Below are 19,903 nucleotides of genomic sequence, written 5' to 3' on the forward strand. Positions count from 1 at the left end.
AGATAATCTTAGGGAGCATGATGTGGCCCTGCTTTCCTTACAACACTCCAGCGTGGAAATCTGCCTTGTCCCCAAACAGGTAAGAGCATGTCCATAAGGGATGATTGGTCATCGCCTGAAAAACTAGTTGACCGCATCCAGGCATGACAGCAAATGGCAATGCTGGTGCCAATGGATTGCCCAATTAAACTGATGATATCAAATACATAAAGTGAGAGCTTGGTCACATCACAACCATCCTGGATGGCTTGGGTTAGGTGAGGGACACCAGGGTGGACTTGAGCACCAAATCCCAAAGCTTGTGGAATAGCGGCCCAAGAGAAAGTTGGCATTCACAGACCTGAGGTCCAAGCTGACGGAAAAAAACACCCTGTGCCCAAAGACCCAAGGAAATCCACTCAAGAAGGTATTCAGTTAATCCAACCTGTAGATACCTGCAACATCAAGCATTCAGAGAAAGGGTGCTGAGACATAAATGCAGGTTCGGCTGGGGCAGGGCAATGGCATCTCACAATCTAGTGATTGACCGGGGTCGCACAGCCAGGTATGGCCAAGCTCCTAAAAGAGTATTTGTAAGTGCCTCATTGAAGGGCAGGATGGGCTCAGTGAATATTTTCCTCAGCTGAAACACTTCAGTCAAAGCATTGGTTTTGACATTGAAGGCGGGGAGCTGGAGGTCACAAACTTCGGTGCCCTATGCATTACTATTGCATAAGAAGCACTATCCTAAGTGGCAGGACCATAGGGTGAGAGGAGGCCTGACTCATGGGAAGTATCAAAAGCCTCTGGCTTCTTGAAGGTCATCATACCAATTTTCCTCATGGTATGGTATCCCGGTTTCATCACCTGCATCATAACCATTGTCCAAATCTGTGCCAAATGAGAAATGCAATGTATGTGTCCTTTCCTGTGGGGGTGGCAAGTCTAGTGGGGGAAGTGGCACTTTGATAGGAACTGAGTGTGGTCTCAGTTGAGGTCTTAGCGGTGCCAACTTGTAATCTGAAAGCACAATGGCACCTCATCCTCCGGCGTTGATGGAGTATGCATCTGAGTTGAGGCTATGAGGATTGGTGTGGAGTGTGGGGCGAGAGGAGTTGGGACGGGAGCTGGAGGAGGTGCAGTGGTGGATTCTGAGGGTTCAACCGGTGCACTAGGTAGACCAGCTAGCAGTAGCTCAGATGGAGGGCATCTCTGCTCCTTGTGGCCCGAAGATACGCCAGAGGTAGCCAGTAAGGATCCGAAGATCCAGAGCATGGCCTCACAGAACTCTTTGATTTGCCTCAGTGTTGCAGATGGCTCCAGAAACTCAGGCTGGGCAGGAACAAGCTGTGGCACAGGCTTTGGCTTCGACTGACTTTGGGAGTCAGATTGACAGCACTTCAATTTGGACCAGTCTCGTTGAGGAGTCTTTTGGTGTTTGGCAACAGAGTTTCACTTTGTGGTCTCCTATGGCCTTTGGGTTCATTGATGCAAAGTTACTGCACACATTAGAGTACTAGCTTGACCCCCAGGCACCATAGGCAAACCTGATGAGGATCTGTCACAGGCATTTGCTTGTACCAGTCCTTACAGAGTTTGAATCCTGTCATCATTTGAGATGAACCCTCCCTTGCACACTAAAGCTTTTTGGGTTGAAAAGCTGTCTCAAAGATATGAGAGTTAGCCCTGAACTCACGTCTGGTGGCACAGAAAGAAAGGAGCTTACGTCAACGTGCAGGAGTGGCGCCTATTTAGGCCCTGCATGTCGTTTCCAGAGCTGGAAATTGTCAGTGCAGAGCAGCACAGCACTACCTACTGGTGTGCAACGCTACTGCTCAAAATATCCCAGATCCAGTCTGATGCCTGAGGAATATTCAAAAGTTGGGGAATCTGCGATTTTAAGTCTCTATCAAAAACCTTTGTCTCTAGGAGGAGTCATAACGCATGTAACCAAAGAACATCAATTAACTTAATTAGTTTTAATCTAAAAGTATAACAACAACAAAGTAATCACATGTTCATGTGTTCATATACAAGTAGTACAGAGCCATGCACATCAGCTGCTCCACTTCATTCTTTATTTAAAAATGCAGATACTGACATCATCACTCAAAAGCATCTTCACAGAAGGTTAGCGTGTGTGGGACTCTGTTAAGAGGTTCCACTCAAAGCAGAGATTCGAAAACCTGATGGTGCAAGACACACTTCCTCACAATGTAAATACTGAAGTCACTGACACTGAATGACAGCGTCCTGTACAGATAGAATTGGTTTCCCTTTGTTAAATGGAGGTTCTTACTGTGTTCCTCTTGGAGGTGTACCTGAAAAAGTAACCAAAAACTACCCTACACGCTCGGTCAGTTGTTTTGACAGATTGAAGGACCTGATTCAAAGCAATCATCTTAAACTTCTACAAGGAAGGAACAAATTCTGACTGGAAAGGAGTCCGTCTTATTGCCTTATAAAGAAATTATGGGAGTTATATTGTAATTGTAATTATAGAGCGCTTACTACCCCTGATGATGAGTCGAAGTGCTTTCCGGTGAGTAGCACGCTACTCTGGAACTCAATGTATTAGTAGTGGATTTGTATAGGGAAACAGGAGTTAATTTGAGCTATGGACATGTGAGCCTATTAGTTGGATTGAATGGGATAATGGAGGGATAGCAGAGAGAAGAGTCTAGAAAGTGTTATTTGGGATATCACAGCAGTAAGATGAGGTTTGGGATGAGTAAAAAAGGAGAGATGGAGAAGGGAAAAGTCTCTATAAAGGAATTAGGATGATCATTGAAGTAAAATGAGGTTTGGGATGAACCAGGAGGGACAGAGGAGGGAAAAGACTAGAAAGGGTTATTTTGGAGATCATAGTAGTAAAATACGATTTGGGATGAGTCAGAGAGTGGAGGTCGAGGATATATTGAGAGAGGTGTAGGGTGAGACAGAGCAGTGCATTAGAGAGAGTGAAAGGTTTTTTTCTTTTTCTTTTTTTCTTCTACAGTAGGAGTAAGGTAATAAATATGTAGATACATGACTACATAGAAAAGTAATACATGTATAAGGAAGATAATACATTGAGATTTAAAGATGTATTATATAGACTTTCAAGTGGTGCTTTACCTAAGGCTAATTTATTTTTGTATTTTTTATAACTATTTTCTAAATGTTATCTTGTCGTCAATATTTCAATACGGATGTACTTGTGGATAAAATAGTTATGATAATATGTACATACTGTGATAGCTAAATAAAACAGAGACCCATAGCATCCAATCAATTAACATATATAAAAACTATGCAGTGACCCAAAGGCTCACTGCTGAAACGCGTTGTTTGTGTGCACAATAAACTATTGTGCTGTTCCCAGGTGTGCTGCACTGTTCTTTCTCGTACTTACTGGAATTATGTTCGGGTCATGTATATATTATTTGTTATGCAGACCTACAGAATATCTATATATTTAAAAAAAGAAAGCATAATTATACATATTTGTAATAGAGTAATACACATATCTAGATACATACATGTAATCCAATTATAAATCTGTACATACACAGGGATATGCTGCACATTAGTTTGAGTATGGTGATATTCCCTTTCTGGAGGCGGGATTAGCTTGATTTCTGTTGAGATGAGGAACCAATCTACCTTCTCCAGATGTTTGTGCGATTCCGACTGGGTCAGTGTTGGCTTTGATGGAGAATGCCCTCAAAGTTATAGAGCAGAGCTGCTCCTCACCATTGAAAAGTCCTATGAAGTGTTGACTTTGTGGACCAAGTGGTTGTAATGAAGAATATGCCTTTTCTGAACAGCATTGAACCTCTTGAGATGGGGCAAATAAGAGTGATTTCTAGGCCTGGGCGGTAAATTCCGTTCCGCTCGCGTAATTTGCTGAATTTGGGTAATTTCGCCTTCCGCGGAGAAGGCAGAATTGCCAAAAATTCTGCGATCCGCGGCTTCGCATAATTTTTTGCTTGTTTGCGCTTTCAAAATGCGTGTTTTCGCGAGATATTTCTCCCCGAGCACGCGAACAGGAAAAAAGCATCGCGATTTGGCGGAACAAGCAATTCTGAGTGTATGGAGAACTTTTGCGTGTTCACAGAGATTGTTTACCGTTTCGCAGAGCTTTGCGTAGCACGACTACGCAAATTCCACCCACCCCTAGTGATTTCTGTCAGGAAGCCATTGAAACGTCGCTTCCTGATCTCTGATAAGTATGGGAGCAAGGTTGAGCCTTCCCTTGAAATGCCTCTACTTCGACTTCCTGCTCCCTCAGAAAGAGTAGATTCCAGCCAAACCTTGGAATAAAAGGCATCCACAGACTTGAAATATTGGAAGAACTAAAGAGACAGAGGTTTTGGTGGTATGCATAGATTTGCCCATGATTGTACTTTTTAAGTAGGATTTTTCAAAGTTCTCAAAATAAATCACTGCCAATAGGAGAAAAATAGAAAAAGCATATAAAATCACACAGTGGGTTCTCGAGGTTCACCTCCTGGATTTAGTTAAGTTGCAGGGCCAGGTCCAATGTCTTGGCAGCACAATAGTACGAGCGTTGAGCTTGAGGGTGTTGAGGTTGTTGGTAGCCTGGACACAACAAAGGAGGGGGATACCTGAAAACACACTGCACAGAGGGTCCAACTTGATGGAGCAGGTCATAAGGGCCTCAGGACCACGGGAGCAGAGCTTGTTCATCATTACCCGAGGGCTAGGTGCAGACCAGCCAAGCATCGTGCATAAATATAGTCCTCACGGTCAAGGGCAGGCAGGCAGGTTGCAGGGATGTTTCTGGAACAGCTGGACCACTCAACGAGCGAGTCTCAGGGGTCTTGAAGTCCCTCAATAGGTGTCTGTGTCCTGGGTAGTTGGAGTCCGGATTGGACTTTTTCTTCTTTGGGGGAGGGGTCCGGTACCCTCAGTAACTGGCACAGCTCCGATAGGTCCTGGTGTCCTCTCACTTGGTGGGAGGACAGATCTGACCCGTTGGAGTTGATGTCTCTCTTCTGGCTTGGTGATGCATTGGAGTTGCCCGCGAGCAGCAGATCGATAAACACGTCTTCACGGATGGGTGCCTGCAGGCTTCAGGGGAGTCGCTCCTCTACTCCAAGGGAGGTCTCTGCAATTGGTCAAAGGCTGAAGGTGCTCCAGGTTTCTTGGACGTTACAACAAACAAATGATGGAGGGAATGCTGACAATGCAGACATTCTCCCCCAGTCAAGAGATCTGGGTTAAATCCATCGTTCTTTTGCCCACTACGCCACCCCAGTTCAGACATGGCCATATGCAAATCAGTCTTGACCCTGTGCCTCATGGGAACAGTCCAGCCCGAACTGCCAAGCCATGTCTTCCCTGGACCGGAATCAAGCATCCTAGGACCGGTTTCTGGCTATCAGCCGTCATCAGCCAGGATAGCTTGACTCCAGTGGCGTAGTGAGCACGGGTCCCACGTCTGGGAATACCCATCCCACTTAGGGCGAAAAGCGTTACAACAAACAAATGATGGACGGAATGCTGACAATGCAGACATTCTCCCCCAGTCAAGAGATCTGGGTTAAATCCATCGTTCTTTTGCCCACTACGCCACCCCATTTCAGACATGGCCATATGCAAATCAGTCTTGACCCTGTGCCTCATGGGAACAGTCCAGCCCGAACTGCCAAGCCATGTCTTCCCTGGACCGGAATCAAGCATCCTAGGACCGGTTTCTGGCTATCAGCCATCATCAGCCAGGATAGCTTGACTCCAGTGGCGTAGTGAGCACGGGTCCCACGTCTGGGAAAACCCATCCCACTTAGGGCGAAAAGGGGTGGTGTAGTGGGCAAAAGAACGATGGATTTAACCCAGATCTCTTGACTGGGGGAGAATGTTTGCATTGTCAGCATTCCGTCCATCATTTGTTTGTTGTAACGCTTTTCGCCCTAAGTGGGATGGGTATTCCCAGACGTGGGACCCGTGCTCACTACGCCACTGGAGTCAAGCTATCCTGGCTGATGACGGCTGATAGCCAGAAACCGGTCCTAGGATGCTTGATTCCGGTCCAGGGAAGACATGGCTTGGCAGTTCGGGCTGGACTGTTCCCTTGAGGCACAGGGTCAAGACTGATTTGCATATGGCCATGTCTAAACTGGGGTGGTGTAGTGGGCAAAAGAACGATGGATTTAACCCAGATCTGTTGACTGGGTGTGAGTGTTTGATTGGTTCTGATGCTCCGTCCATCACCACCCCCTTTTGTACCGCTGGCTGAATGTGGGCACACCTCGTAATCTAACTAATTTCACACTTGAACTCCCCCAAAAAAGAAGCAGGAAAGGGGGTTTGGCATCCCCCACTATCTGAAGATGCCTCGATTGCATTTCAAAAGCTTCCCACCCTGGCAGGCCGTCCCTGCCTGGAGGAGGTGTGAAGCACCTCCACCAAGAGCAGGCATTGTTCCTGGCTTCTGAGCACGCAGGCTATCACCCCATGAGGTTAGAAACATATCTGGTGGTGGCAGGTTAGCTAAGACTAGACAGAGACCACACCAGGGTTTGGTAGGTTTTCAGGGGACCCTCTAATGTGTCTCCTGTGTTCATTTATTAATACATCTAAAACTGCAGTCAGTGTGGATCTATTAAGGCAAGATGTTTGGCACCAAACATCCCTGGGTACAGTGAAGCCCTCAAGGTACTGTCTATGGCTTCCCTGTGCACTTACAATATCCGGGAATGGACTGGGAGATTGCCGGGGCATATCTGCCCATGCAGATATGTCCACATATGGCATATAGTGCACCCTGCCTTAGAGCTGTAAGGCCTGCAGTATGGGTGATTACCTATACTTAATGCAGTATTTGTGGGCATGGCACACTGGGATGTGTGTCATATTGACTCTTCAGCTTTCTCTGCGCCAAGACATGCAGTCTGCAATGGCTTGGCGGAGGCCAATGAGTTTTTAGGGCGGTGGCTGGCCTCCCCTCCACCGCTCTTACCTGTGGCCAATGCGACCGCAAGAATCGCCAGCTCCCCCTCAACCCCCCCGATCTTAGCTGCTGCCGTCCTGGCCGCATAAATAGCAACCACGCCCACCTCCCGCTCTTCGATCAGGCCTCCCCGAGCAGCAAACGCAGGGGCCGGCACGAGCGGCAAACGCAGGGGCCGGCACGGGCGGCATAAGGCCTAGCTACGCCACTGGCAATGGCAGTTTGCTTAGTCTTGGTGAGGAGTCTTCAGGGTGGCACAGCCCCAGTGGACCCTCTTCAATCCTAGGTTCCAGGGGTACCACTTACTCTGGACTTATAGGGGTTGCTGAAGTTGTGCCAATTATGGTACAGTTTTATGGAAGGAACACTGGTACTGGGAACCAGGTTAGCAGGGACCCAGTACACCTCTGTCAAATGTGATTCAAAGACAAGCGAAAAGTGGGGGGAGCGGGTACTGCAACAAGAGCACAGTTTTCCACAAGTATTCATGTGTTATGTTTCTAAAGAGTCCCCAGCACCACAGTAATTCACAGCGCTACCATCAACCAAGATAACAGAGTCTGCTAAGCACACATGCACATTGTCTGATATTAGGGGTGAACTGTCTTGAGACCTGGTATTTTCTTTCAGTTAAAGAAATCCAAAGTGCCCTTTAGGAATAAGTTTACTATAGCCCTGTCACACTATCCAAAGCAGGGTAAAAACATAAATAACAAGCCCTTGTGTATTTCATGCATCAATTTACCTCTGCGGGTTCAGTATAATTAATAAATGAGTCACAATTCTGACACATGATTTGGCGGAGAGCTTGTACATATTATTAGTTGTAGTTGTATGTATAGTGTTTGTAATGAACAAGTTACTTACCTTCGGTAACGGATTATTTGGTAGAGACTCTATCTAGCTGCAGATTCCTTAACTTTGAATTTCCCAGGTGTCAGGCTGGATCGGAAACTTTTGCTGAGCAATACCCCTTGCGTGCCGTCAGGTGGCTCCATTCGGCTCCGTGTGATGCCGCCAGCCCTGAACAGGGGAGTAACCCTAGCTCTACAACATTAGTCCCCACAGCGGGGAGGCATGGGTGGGGCTGTAAGGAATCTGCAGCTAGATGGAGTCTCTACCAGATAATGCGTTACTAAAGGTAAGTAACTTGTTCATCTAATAGAGACTTCTAGCTGCATATTCCTTACCTTTGAATTAGATACCTAAGTCATACCATCCTGGAGGTGGGTTGCGGACCAATACCTCAAACTAGGAAGTCCTGCAGGATTGAACAGGCAAAATGCTGTCTCTGCGGTCTTGATTGTTCAGACAGTAATGTTTGCAAATGTGTGCAATGGTGCCCACATTGCTGCCTGACAGATGTCTAGGACTGGGACAACCTGAGCCAAGGCCATAGTCGCAGCCTTTACCCTGGTGGAATGGGCCCTTAATCCCTAAGGGAGCTGCTTATTTGCCAGTGCATAGCAGATCTTAATGCAGATAACGACCCATCGAGAGATTGTCCTTTTCTGCACTGCCCTTCCCTTCTTAGCTTCAATGTACCCCACAAAGAGTTGGTTGTCCACCCGGAACTCTTTAGTGCGGTCAAGGTAGAATGACAACTCTCATTTGGGGTCCGGTCAGTGGAGACGCTCCTCTTCCTTAGAAGGATGAGGGGGAGAACCGAAGGTTGGCAATGTGATAGATTGACCCAGATGAAATGGGGTCACAACTTTTGGCAAAAAGAAAGCCTGGGTGCAAAGCACCACTTTGTCGCGAAAAGACATCAGATAGGGAGGTGAGCAAGATAACGCCTGCAACTCACTCACCCTCCGGGCAGATGTAATCTCCACTAAAAAGGCTGTTTTGATGGCCAACAGCTGGAGAGGACAGTTGTGTAAAGGCTGAAAGGGTGCACACATCAAATAGGTGAGGACCAAATTAAGATCCCACTGTGGCACAACAAAGGGCAGGGTGGAAACAAGTGAGACTTTAAAGAGAGAGGGATGGTCTGGCAGCCAAAAGAAAAGCAGACACAGCAGAAAGGTAACCCTTGACAGTTCCCAAAGCAGAGCCCTGCTGGGCAAGGGTCAGAATGAACAAAAGAACAGTAGAAAGAGGGTCAATAGACCTTTCTGTACAATAGAATACAAACTTCTGCCAACAGCAGGAGTATACGATCTTAGTGGAGAGATGCCTGGCTGCCAAAATACAGTTGCATACTCTGGGAGAAAGGTCAAAAGCCATCAACTGCCATTGCTCAAACTCCACGCATGGATACACAGAGATGACAGGTTTGGTTGGAGGACCCTCCCCTGCTGCTGCGACAGAAGATCCTCCCGAAGAGGCAGCCTGATCGGAGGATCGACAATCATGCTCCGTATCTCTGGATACCAGACTCTCCTTGCCCAGTCCGGCACCACAAGGATGACTTGGGCTCAGTCGCTCCTGATCTTCTTCAGAACCCTGGGCAGGAGTGGATCGGAGGATTGATGCTCATTTTCAGAAGCTCTGGATACCACACTCTACTCTCCCAGTCTGGAGCCACAAGAATGACTTGGGCCAAGTCACTCTACATCTTTGCCATATCCAACTGGAGACGCCATTCGTGGTCCACTAAGCATTTACGGCAGAGTTTGTCTGCCCTGGTGTTCAGAGATCCTAACAAGTGTTGTACCACCAGGGTTATGCCCTGCTGTTCCAGCCATGTCCAGAGACTCAGGGCCTCTTGATAAAAGGTTCATGACACCTTCCCACCCTGCTTGTTCCAGTGCCACATGGTGGTGGTGTTGTTTGTGAACACCTGCACTAACTTCCCCTTGACAGAGGGAAGAAATGCCTTCAATGCCAACTGAATCGCTCGGAGCTCCAACAAATTTATGTGGCGCTGGAGACCAGTGTCCCCTGATCTTCACCTCTCTCAGATGGCTGCCCCATCCCAGAAGTGACGCATCTGTCACGATTGTGAGATCTGGTTGGGGAAGGAAGAGGAGTCTGCCGCAGATCCAATCGCGGTTCGTCAACCCCACTGCAGACCTTTTGCAGTCCCTTCTGATATCTGAACCACATTGGTGAGATTCCCTGATGCTGTGCCCATGGAACTTCAAGTCCCACTGCAGAGCCCACATATGCCACCTGGCATGCTTTACTAACAGGATGCAGGAAGCCATGAGGGCCAACAACCTCCGAGTCAGTCTCACCGAAATCCAGGATAGAGGCTGAAATATTGGTATCAAAGCCTGAATATCCTGGACTCGCTGCACAGGAGGATAGACCCGAAACTGCACTGTGTCCAGACCAGCTCTGATGAAAGGGAGCATCTGAGAAGGAGTCAGGTGTGACTTAGGCACACTTATAGAGAACCGCAGCGAATGCAAGAGGTTCACCATAGTCTGAAGGTGAGAGATGACTGCCTGGGGCCAGGATGCCTTCAACAGCCAGCGGTTGAGGTAGGGGAAGACTGACACCACTAACCTGCCAAATGAGCTGCGACCACCGCCATCATCTTGGTGAGCACTCGAGGGGTGCTGGTTAGGCTGCAGGGGAGCACAGTAAACTGAAAGTGCTCACCACGTACCCTGAACCGCAGGTAACGCCTGTGGCCCGGCAGAATAGGGATGTGAAAATACGCATCCTGCAGGCCCAACGCTTCCATCCAGTCTCCTTGTACTAGGGCAGACAAGACCTGAGCATCTTGAATTTCTCCTTCTTAAGGAAGCGATTGACGGCCCGAAGATCTATAATAGGCCGTAGCCCTTTGTTCTCCTTCGGAATCAGAAAGTAGGCGGAATAACAGCCACTGCCTACTTCTGAAACCGGTACCCCTTCTATAGCTCCCTTGGCCAAGAGGACTGTAACTTCCTCCTAGAGCAATTTCAAATGATCCTCTCTCAGCCATTCCTGATTTGGCAGAATGGGAGGCGGAAAGGAAAGGACGAGAATAGCCCTCCTGAATGATCTGGAAGACCCACTTATCCGATGTAATGGACCTCCAGTGAGAGAGATGATGATGGATTCTCCCATCAACTGGAGTGGTCTGGTCTTGCAAAGTCAGACTAGGAGTGCTTGGAATCTGCGACTGCCGAGGGAAGGGTAGCCAACGACTTGTAGCTTCCATTCCTAGGCCGGAAAGAACAGCGTTCACATCCCGCACAGCTTGGGAAGCCTGTGCAGGATGTTAGCTAGGATAGGGCTGACGTGACTGGAAACTCCTTCCGTTGCTATGAAAGAAGTGAAAGGCAGACTGGCCAGGAGGAGTAAGGCCCAAGGAACTGGCCATAGCTCAAGAGTCCTTGACCTCACTAGGGTCAAATCTGCCTTTTCCCCATATAGGTGGATCCCATCACATGGCATGTCCATCTAACTTGCCTGGACATCCCCCGAGAAGCCAGTTGTCCTCAGCCAGGCGTGGCGCCTCAAGGCCACTGTCGTGGAAATCGATCTGCCCAGGAAATTCGTCATATCAAGGCCACACAGTATGGTGAATTTTGCTTCATCCCATCCGTCCTCAACAGCTTGAGAGAGCACAGCCTGGGCCCCCTCCAGGGCTTGTGGCAGCACTTGCACAACCGTCTCTCAAAGACAGTCGGAGAAACGATCCAATCAGCACGCTGTATTCACCCACCACAATACCAAGCTGGAAGAAGAAAACATTTTCTTCCCAAATGAATCCAGCCTCTTGGATTCCCTATCCAGAGGGGCAGAAGGGAACGCGCCCTGGGACGTAGAGGTCTGCACCACCAAGCGTTCTGGGGTGGTGTGTTGGCTGAGGAACTTTGGGTCGCAGGTAGATGGGTAATGGTGACGGAGACTATCCTATTCACTGGAGCCCCTGTGCTAGGCTTGGACCAAGTGCCTACAAGGACATCGGTAAGTGCTTCATTAAAAGGCAAAAGGGGTTCTGAAATGGAAGCCCCAGGCGGAGGGCAGCTACAGTTCAAGGACCTCAGCTGCCCTCTTAACCACCAAGGCATTAGATGCCCTCCGAGAGCATGCCAGTATCTGGAGAAGTGTTCACTCCACTGGCCTCCCTAATTTCCCCATATCAGTCTAAATGCTCTGCAGAGTCATCTTGGTGATCTAGAGGATTCATAGACCCCTCCCATTCCTCTCCCAAGACTAACACATCCACAAAGTGTACAGGCAACAACATAGAATCTCTGGGTTCAATCAATGTCGGTATTGGCGTCAAGCCATCGTCTTTCCGGGTCTGTGTCGTCAAAGATGGGGCTAGCACCGCCGATGGGCATCAGCGACACTGCAGGCACCAACTTCGGGTCCAACGGAGGAGGTTGCAGTGGCACGACCGGGTCGACCCGGCTCCAGGATCGGATGCCTGAGGCTCCACCGGCGCCATGGCCAAAGCCAATGGCGTCGAATCCACTGGGCCCCTCCCAACCCTGTGGGCCTGAAGGTTCACCAAAGGGGTAGGCTCACTCAAATATGCGGCATATGGCCTCATAAAACTCTTTAATCTGAGCAAGGGTTGCTCCTACTTCCGGAAAAGGGGGGAGGCGTGAAGTCAACCTAGGACTTCTTCTTGTGCCTCTTCCACGAGTTTCCCGATGACCTTGAATGGGATGAAGAGGACTTTGGACCTCCTCTTTCACGATCGAGACCGCTGCAGAGTCTCACTTCATGGTGTCGGCTGTCGGGCCTCAGTGAGCTTCAAAGCCCACTCCCTTAAGGTCTTAGGAGCCATGGTCTGACAGTCCGAGCACGACTTTGGATAATGATTACACTCTTAACACCATAAGCATACGAGGTGGGGATGGGTGTCCGACATCATGCGGGGACAGGCCCCACACGGCTTAAACAGCATCTTCCTCAAAGACATCCATTGCACATGATGAAAAAACACAGTAGTCGACAAAACGTTGAGAAAAAAATCTGTAAAAAATTGACAGAGGGTAGCTCTTCCCGGATCGGCGCTTAACTGGTGTGGAAAGAAAAGAACTGACGTCCACACGCCTGGATGGCGCCTATTTAGGTACCGCGACTTCATAACCGACGCTGATGACGCCAACGATGTCACGCAGGCCCGAATTAAGCCACCCAATAGAGGACGCAAGGGGTATTGCTCAGCAAAAGTAAGGAGTCTATCAGATATATGTGTGTAATATAACCAATGGTTGTCCGCAGGAAACAACTGACTGATAATTTAATTAGTGTAACAAAGTAATATATTTACAATGAAACAGTCTTGCAATTAAAATTTTAGGCATATAATAGCAGTAGCATAACTAAGCTATCCCTGGGTTAATTCCTTCAAATACGCACTATATATTTCTTCCATCAAATGGAGATGCTACCATGACTACTAGATTATAAAGCAAGATACCCCAATAATCTCTATGTGCACCATGCAGTTTACAGTTAAGAACACATTTTTCAGACATGTCTTATACAATATTTTTGAATGTGAACATAGTATTTCAACATTCTATACTTACTTCATAGAAGCCAGTTGCCATTGTGTATCTTACAGGCACTTCAGGATCATGACAGAGGCTGAAGAAGGTAGAATATAACTCTACCTGAAATTTTTTGGGACCCACGAAGACAATCATGGCCTGCAACAAAGAGTACAAAGTTTTTGTTATTTTCAAACGCAAGCAATTAACTTTGATGTCTGCTTCAAAGTAAAATATACAAGGCACCTAGTTACTAGGAAATGCCGAGCAATCTAAGAAAAATGTAGCCTGAAATTCAGTGAGAAAGTCTTAGCGGAGATTACTGACAATTTAAAATACATCATAGATGACTGGGAAGCATGATGTTAGCACACAAACCAGCAATGAAGACTGACAGTATTGGTATAGGTGTTGGAATCAGGGGTGGCTGCAGCAGTATTAGAGTTGGTGGTGAAGTACTGTGGTAGTGGTCTTCCAATTTGAGGTCTTAGGTATGGTGGTACTGGTTAGGGTCTTGGTACTTGTGGTATTCGCACAGGTAGTACTGACTGTGGTGATAGTTCTACTGGTAGTGTTTTGGTGGTAGTAACAATACTGATGTTAAAGATGGTGGCCCAGTTGGTTGTACTGGTGGTTCTGGTGTTATTATTGGATGTGGCAATAATGGTATTGTAGGTGGTATGGACGATACGGTTAGTGGTTTATGTGGTGGGAAAGTTGAGGCCCATCTCCTCAACAACTCAGTCAATGGTTTTTGTTATGCAGCATGAGAGGTAAAGGGAAATACCCTTTTACCTCAATATTCAAATTTCAAGGTAACCAAATGGCTACACAAGAACTCAGTTTGACAACTAAATTCAGATGAGTTATTTTACTGCAAACTCTGAAACAAATTACTGTACGCCACACTACGCATAATTGTATAGAAATACAAAGTAAAAATGATGAAGCCAAATCTCCAGAAGCGAATCACCCTATACAGCAAAAAGAATACAACTAATTCAATCACGGCTACATAAGTAATAAGGACACAAAAATGCACAACAGATTGCATCAATCCTATATTCAAAACCCCCTACAATCACTAACTGTCCCTACACTACTCTAAATTGTCAGTCCTAATCTAAGAAGGGATTTAGTAACGGATAAAAAGGATTTAAAAAGGTGTCTTCTGTCAGAGCCATCCATAGAAGAAACTCCAGCATGGGTCATGCAGTGTAAAGCCACAATAGCCAAGAGTAAGGTCTGTACCTCAGGGCATCCTAAAGCAAAGTGTCAAAAATCCCTAGCTAAGTTATAACATAAGCAGTTGTTGAATCTAGGCACCTCCTGCAAACCCAGTAGTAAATTTTCATTTATCCAACATTCTCCAGCTTCCTTCTCTGCCTCTCTGTTCCCACAATGAATTATTTAGGCAGTCCTTGGTGCCATCTCCTTCTCCCTTGAGAACACGTCTCCCATTTGTTATCGGGCTTCTTCTTCCTAAGCCTTTCTATCTACTAAAACAATAACTCTTTCTCTAAACTAATGGAGTTTTGTCCAACTGCGGTGGGAACACAAGATACATGCAACATTCCACTGTAGAGCAAAATAGGATTTCAAACGTTAGCTGGAAAGTGAATTAGAAAATGCATTTCAGTCCTACAATTAAGCTAAGTTAACAATGTACAGGTTATATTATGTGCCATTTTACACACAAACATATTATGCTTAACACATACTTATGCATAGTTAAGTCCCTACAAAATTATCATGCTAAGTATAACACAATCAAATATTAATACAAAGCAACACAGATTTAGTCAGTTACATCTCTAAAAACACACACATAATTTGCATTAGTCATGGGGATTCTTTAGATATCCAATACCCACGTTACTTTCATACATTAGTCACACACATTATATGCGAGTGCAACCTACCTGTGATTATAAGGCATTCCTACTGTCATTCTAAAATGGGGGCAAAACTTGTCTCCTCCAACCCCCCCCCCCCATGGCTTATTGAGCCATCCCCAAATCTTTGTCATCTTATCAGATGATCTTTCTGATAGAAAAATCAAAACTGTTGTTTTTGAGATTCTCTTTCTTTTGAACTCCTCCAATCGTTTTAAATCATTATAGTAATCATCTTGTGCACTTTCCAACTGTATCACTCCCGTTTCCAATTCATTCCTTTCCTTTCCCAATACATCTTGTATCCTTTGACCATTCCCACTAGGATAAGTGCACAAATGCCAATTATAAGCAAAGGTAACAAGTTGGAACCAACTATACCACTTCCCAGGTTTGTGAATGATCTGCCTACAGCCCTAAATCCATTCCCAACGGAGTCCCAAACACCTTTAGCTGCCAACCCACCCAAATCCTTCTGAATGTTAGTAAGTTTCTTTATGTATTTTTTGTAAATTCCTACTCTTATCCAGAATGTAGGTGCAACACTGCCAGACCAAGAATATCCAATAGAAACCATGGCTCTAATAGCAACCATCTCAGTATTGCCAAGCAACAAAGCTCCAGCAGTATTAGTAGATAAATTATCAACTACTTTCGACAACTTCTCGATCTTACTTTCATTCAGTACTACACCCACATTCGGGATTATAGCTCCAAAAATGTCTCTCACAATTACCCCAGCATTTAAGCCACGTTCATGTCTCGACTTCTCCCCAGAAACAGGATGATCAATATCTTCCATTTGATAAATCTGTGGAAGCACTGCACTATCTATGCACTTATCTATGAATTTCTTTTCAATGTCAGTAAGTGCACATGTTAAATTATGTCAATGCACATAAGATGTATCTATTGTTTTGGGTGAAACAAAGCATCTACCACCAACATCAGCTGTCTTAGCATTTGAATGTCTGTTCAAGTGCTTAAACATTGGCACTTCTAAAAGAACCAGATGAATAATACTCAAAATGACCCACGGCATAAAATATATGAAGACGCAAACTGCAGCTAAGGCCATATGTCAAACGAAGATGATGGTAGGTAATGCCCTCAGCTACTGAAGCATGCAACTGCATACCAACATAACAATCCCTCGCCTCCATAGTGCCTACATACTCATTGTAATCTAGCGGAAGTGTTTAATATAAAGTCTCCCCTAGACAAATTGGTATGTAAATGTTGCTCTCCTAACATGGCTAATCCTTCACTTGTCTTAGGTGAGGGTTTCTTTTCATGTATTAGTACCTTCGCCATGCTACTAGCAGGCCTCAAACATAGCACTACAACTAACGCTATTATTCATAATATTGTAAATATTAGGGAAACACTTATTATGCACTAACGCCTACTATTAAGATTATTACTTTCCATACTATTCTAGATTCAGACCAAGTTCGGTCGGGAAATAACATCTACAGAATATTCTCTGTTATTCTCCACCTGTGCAAAAGCACAACAGTCTCTTGTTCAAAGTTTGTTTTTTATTTACATAAAGATTCAATCTTCATGAGGCTTCCCTAACTTTACTTCGTGTTCTTCTAAATTGTCATGCCCAAATGTTGTCTTCTTTCACTAGGGTCTAGGTATTCTTCTTCAAACACCTTTGGCAAAAGTTGGTATAGCTCATTCAACGTCTATTCTAAGTTCTGAACCCAGTTCACTTATAAGCAATTGTAGCAACCCAGGCCACATCTCTGCAACTTCTGTAGGCGATTGTTCTGAATTTAAATGAGGAAAAACCATTTCATGTAGTATTAGGTTTCATAAACCAATCAGCCTAGGTGGATAAGGAACAGCAAAGGAAAGAAAAAGTTCAAATCAGAACCCTGAATCTTCAGCAAAACATCTATTATCAGCACAGATGTTCAAAGGCTTGCCCTTGTCTGCATTTGGGGCCAGATAAGTCCACTCGGGAGAAGCGCACCTCTGACAAGGCACCTTCGACCTTTTAGACCTCCTTAACCCAGGCCCTCCACCTTCGTCTTCACATTGTTCTGACGCAGATGTTTTAGTTATGGTTGTGAGCTCTTTTTCAGGGGCCAAATGCAACCTCCTCCTTGGAGATTCCATTGGCCAGTTTTCTTACACCTCCACTCGCAGGCCTACTGCACTAGCTCCTTCATTGGAAATGGAGCCTGGCTCATTCACCACTTCGACACCAGTTTCATTGAAGCCAGTTTCTTTTTCTGGTTTCTCTAGTCCTACCTCAAAATGCTCTAGTGCTGCTTCGGAATCAGAGTTTTCGCTTACAGCTTAACTGACCCTCTCCTGTGGTCTCTCAACCACTGCTGGTGTCTCTTCTGGAAGAGGAGCTGTTTCTTCAAGGGGACATGGGACTCTACAGGTATTGGGAGGCATGCAACCTGTTCAAAAGGCCACCATACTTCACAGCAGTCATCGTGACTAGAATAAACTGGAATGGACCATGCCAATGAGGTTCAAGACAGCTCTTCCCCACATGTTTCTTGATGATAACCCAGTCCCCAGGGTTGAGGTCATGGCATTGCTCCTGATGTGGCGGTGCATTCGCTGCTTCAACCTGGTGAGACACAGAATGAACCACATCTGCCATTCACTTACAGTAGCTGAATTGTGCGATATGTTCACATGTACATTGGCAAGCTAAGCAAGCAACCTCATAGCTCACTCCATGAGCACCTCATGTGGCGAGAGTTCAGTCCTTCTGTCTGGGATACTACGAAGACTCCTCAATGCAAGAGGCAAAGCATCAGGTCATTTCAGAGATGTTGAAGCGCATACTTTGGCCAACCTGGATTTCAGTGCACCGCTAACCTGCTCCACAATGCCTGAAGCCTCAGGCCGATAACTGCAATGTAGTCTCTGTTCTACTTGTAAAGCTGCACATAGCAATTTCAAAATCTCATTATTAAAATGAAAAATAAAGTTGTTGTAAATCCGAATCTCGTGATAATTTCCCTCAAAAGGGACTTGAAAACCGTGAGAATGTCATCTTCTAATAGGATAGGCTTCCACCCAACAACAAAATATGCACACTACCACCAGAATGTATCTTTGTCCATTCCAGACAGGCATCTCCTCAAAGTCGAACTGCATCCTATTACATGGTCCTCCTGACCTACCCCACCACTCCTGAAACAGTACGGACATGCATAGGCAGCCCTTATATTACCTTCATGATCCCTTAAACATGAGCCATCCACGAACAGATTTTGGTCAGACTCAGGTAATGGCTCATCAATAATGTCAGCATGTGGCTTGGTGCATAGTTCAGTGACATTGAGACAGTCATGCTCTCCTTCGGTCTCATTTCCATTGCAATCGGGCAACGGTAGTAACGTTCCAGGGTTGAGTATGGAGCAACGCTTTAGAGTTATATTCTCAGCTGCCAAGATGACTTGTTTCTAACATGTAAGCCTACTGTTTGTTAAGTGTTGAGTGTGTGTTCTTGATAATAGCAGCTCCACGGGTTGCGTAACATAAACTGTTAGTGGGTGACCCATCACTATGCTATCGCATCTCTCTAGGCTGATACCTGTCTCAGCAACGGATTTGAGACATTGGGGTAGTGAAGATGCTACTGGATCGGAAGTAGCTGAGCAATAGGTGACTGGTCTACGGGCACCTCCATGGTTCTGAGTCAACACAGAGAGCGCAGCCCGCATTTCATAGTAAAAGGGTGAAAACGCTGTGTTGTAATAAGGCATTCCCAGTGCCAGAGCACAGGGAAGGTTCTCTCTCAACTCCAGGAACGCATTTAAGCAATCATTGTCCCAGGGCACTGGATCAAACCCATCCTTGTGTTTCAACCTCTGTAGAGGTTTGGCAAATAGGGGAAAAACAGGGTATCCACTTGTGACAGTAGTCCACCATCCCCACAAACATCCTGGCTTCCTTCTGTGTACGCGGTGGTTTCATTTGCATGATTGCCAATATTCTTTCCTGTGACACTTTTCTGACACCTTTTGCAATACGATGTCTTAGATATAGAACCTCAGTCAGACAGTAGTGGACCTTACTTGGGGACACCTTATGTCCATTCTCAGTCAGATGGTTCAACAAGTCAATGATATCAGTTCTACTAGCGTCCTGAGTATTGGATGCAACCAAAAGATCATATGTATACTGCTCCAGGACTGAATTTCAGGGCAAACCAGAGACTCAAGATTTTTCTTCAAAATCTGGTTAAAGATAGAAGGTCTCTCCGTGTACCCTTGTGGGACAAACATCATGTTTAAAACACAATCTCCCAGCATGAATGCAAATAAAACCTGGCTGCTTTCATGCAAGAGGACTGAGAAGAAGGCTTGACAAAGATCAATAACAGTGAACCATTTGGCCTCCCATGAAATCGAAAACAATATCACAGATGGATTCGGCACCATGGAATAACAAAGAACCACTACATTGTTGAATTTGTGGAGACCCTGCACTATGCGGTACTTACCACTAGGTTTCTGTAAGCCCGTAATAGGAGAGTTGCATAGACTCCCCAGTATCTCCTTCAAAATACCTTGCTTAATCATGGACTTGATCACAGGCGTGATCCCAGCAATGGTCTTCGGCATCAAACTGTATTGTGGTGTTCTTGAGTTTTCAGCATTGGGCTTGATTTGCATACAGATAGGCTCAACTCCTTT

At 45.9% G+C, this 19,903-nt stretch overlaps 1 protein-coding gene across 1 annotated transcript in view; it reads right to left on the reverse strand.

Annotated features, from left to right (window-relative positions):
• The window catches only part of PPP4R4 (protein phosphatase 4 regulatory subunit 4), a 2,085,322-nt gene that overhangs the window by 765,152 nt on the left and 1,300,267 nt on the right, over positions 1 to 19,903 (reverse strand). Inside the window, exon 11 of the mRNA XM_085626471.1 lies at positions 13,369 to 13,488. Coding sequence (XP_085482597.1) covers positions 13,369 to 13,488 — 120 coding nt within the window. The remainder of the gene's footprint in view (positions 1 to 13,368; positions 13,489 to 19,903) is intronic.

Source organism: Triturus cristatus, chromosome 9 (genome assembly GCF_964204655.1).
Source record: "Triturus cristatus chromosome 9, aTriCri1.1, whole genome shotgun sequence".
Classification (NCBI taxonomy): domain Eukaryota; kingdom Metazoa; phylum Chordata; class Amphibia; order Caudata; family Salamandridae; genus Triturus; species Triturus cristatus.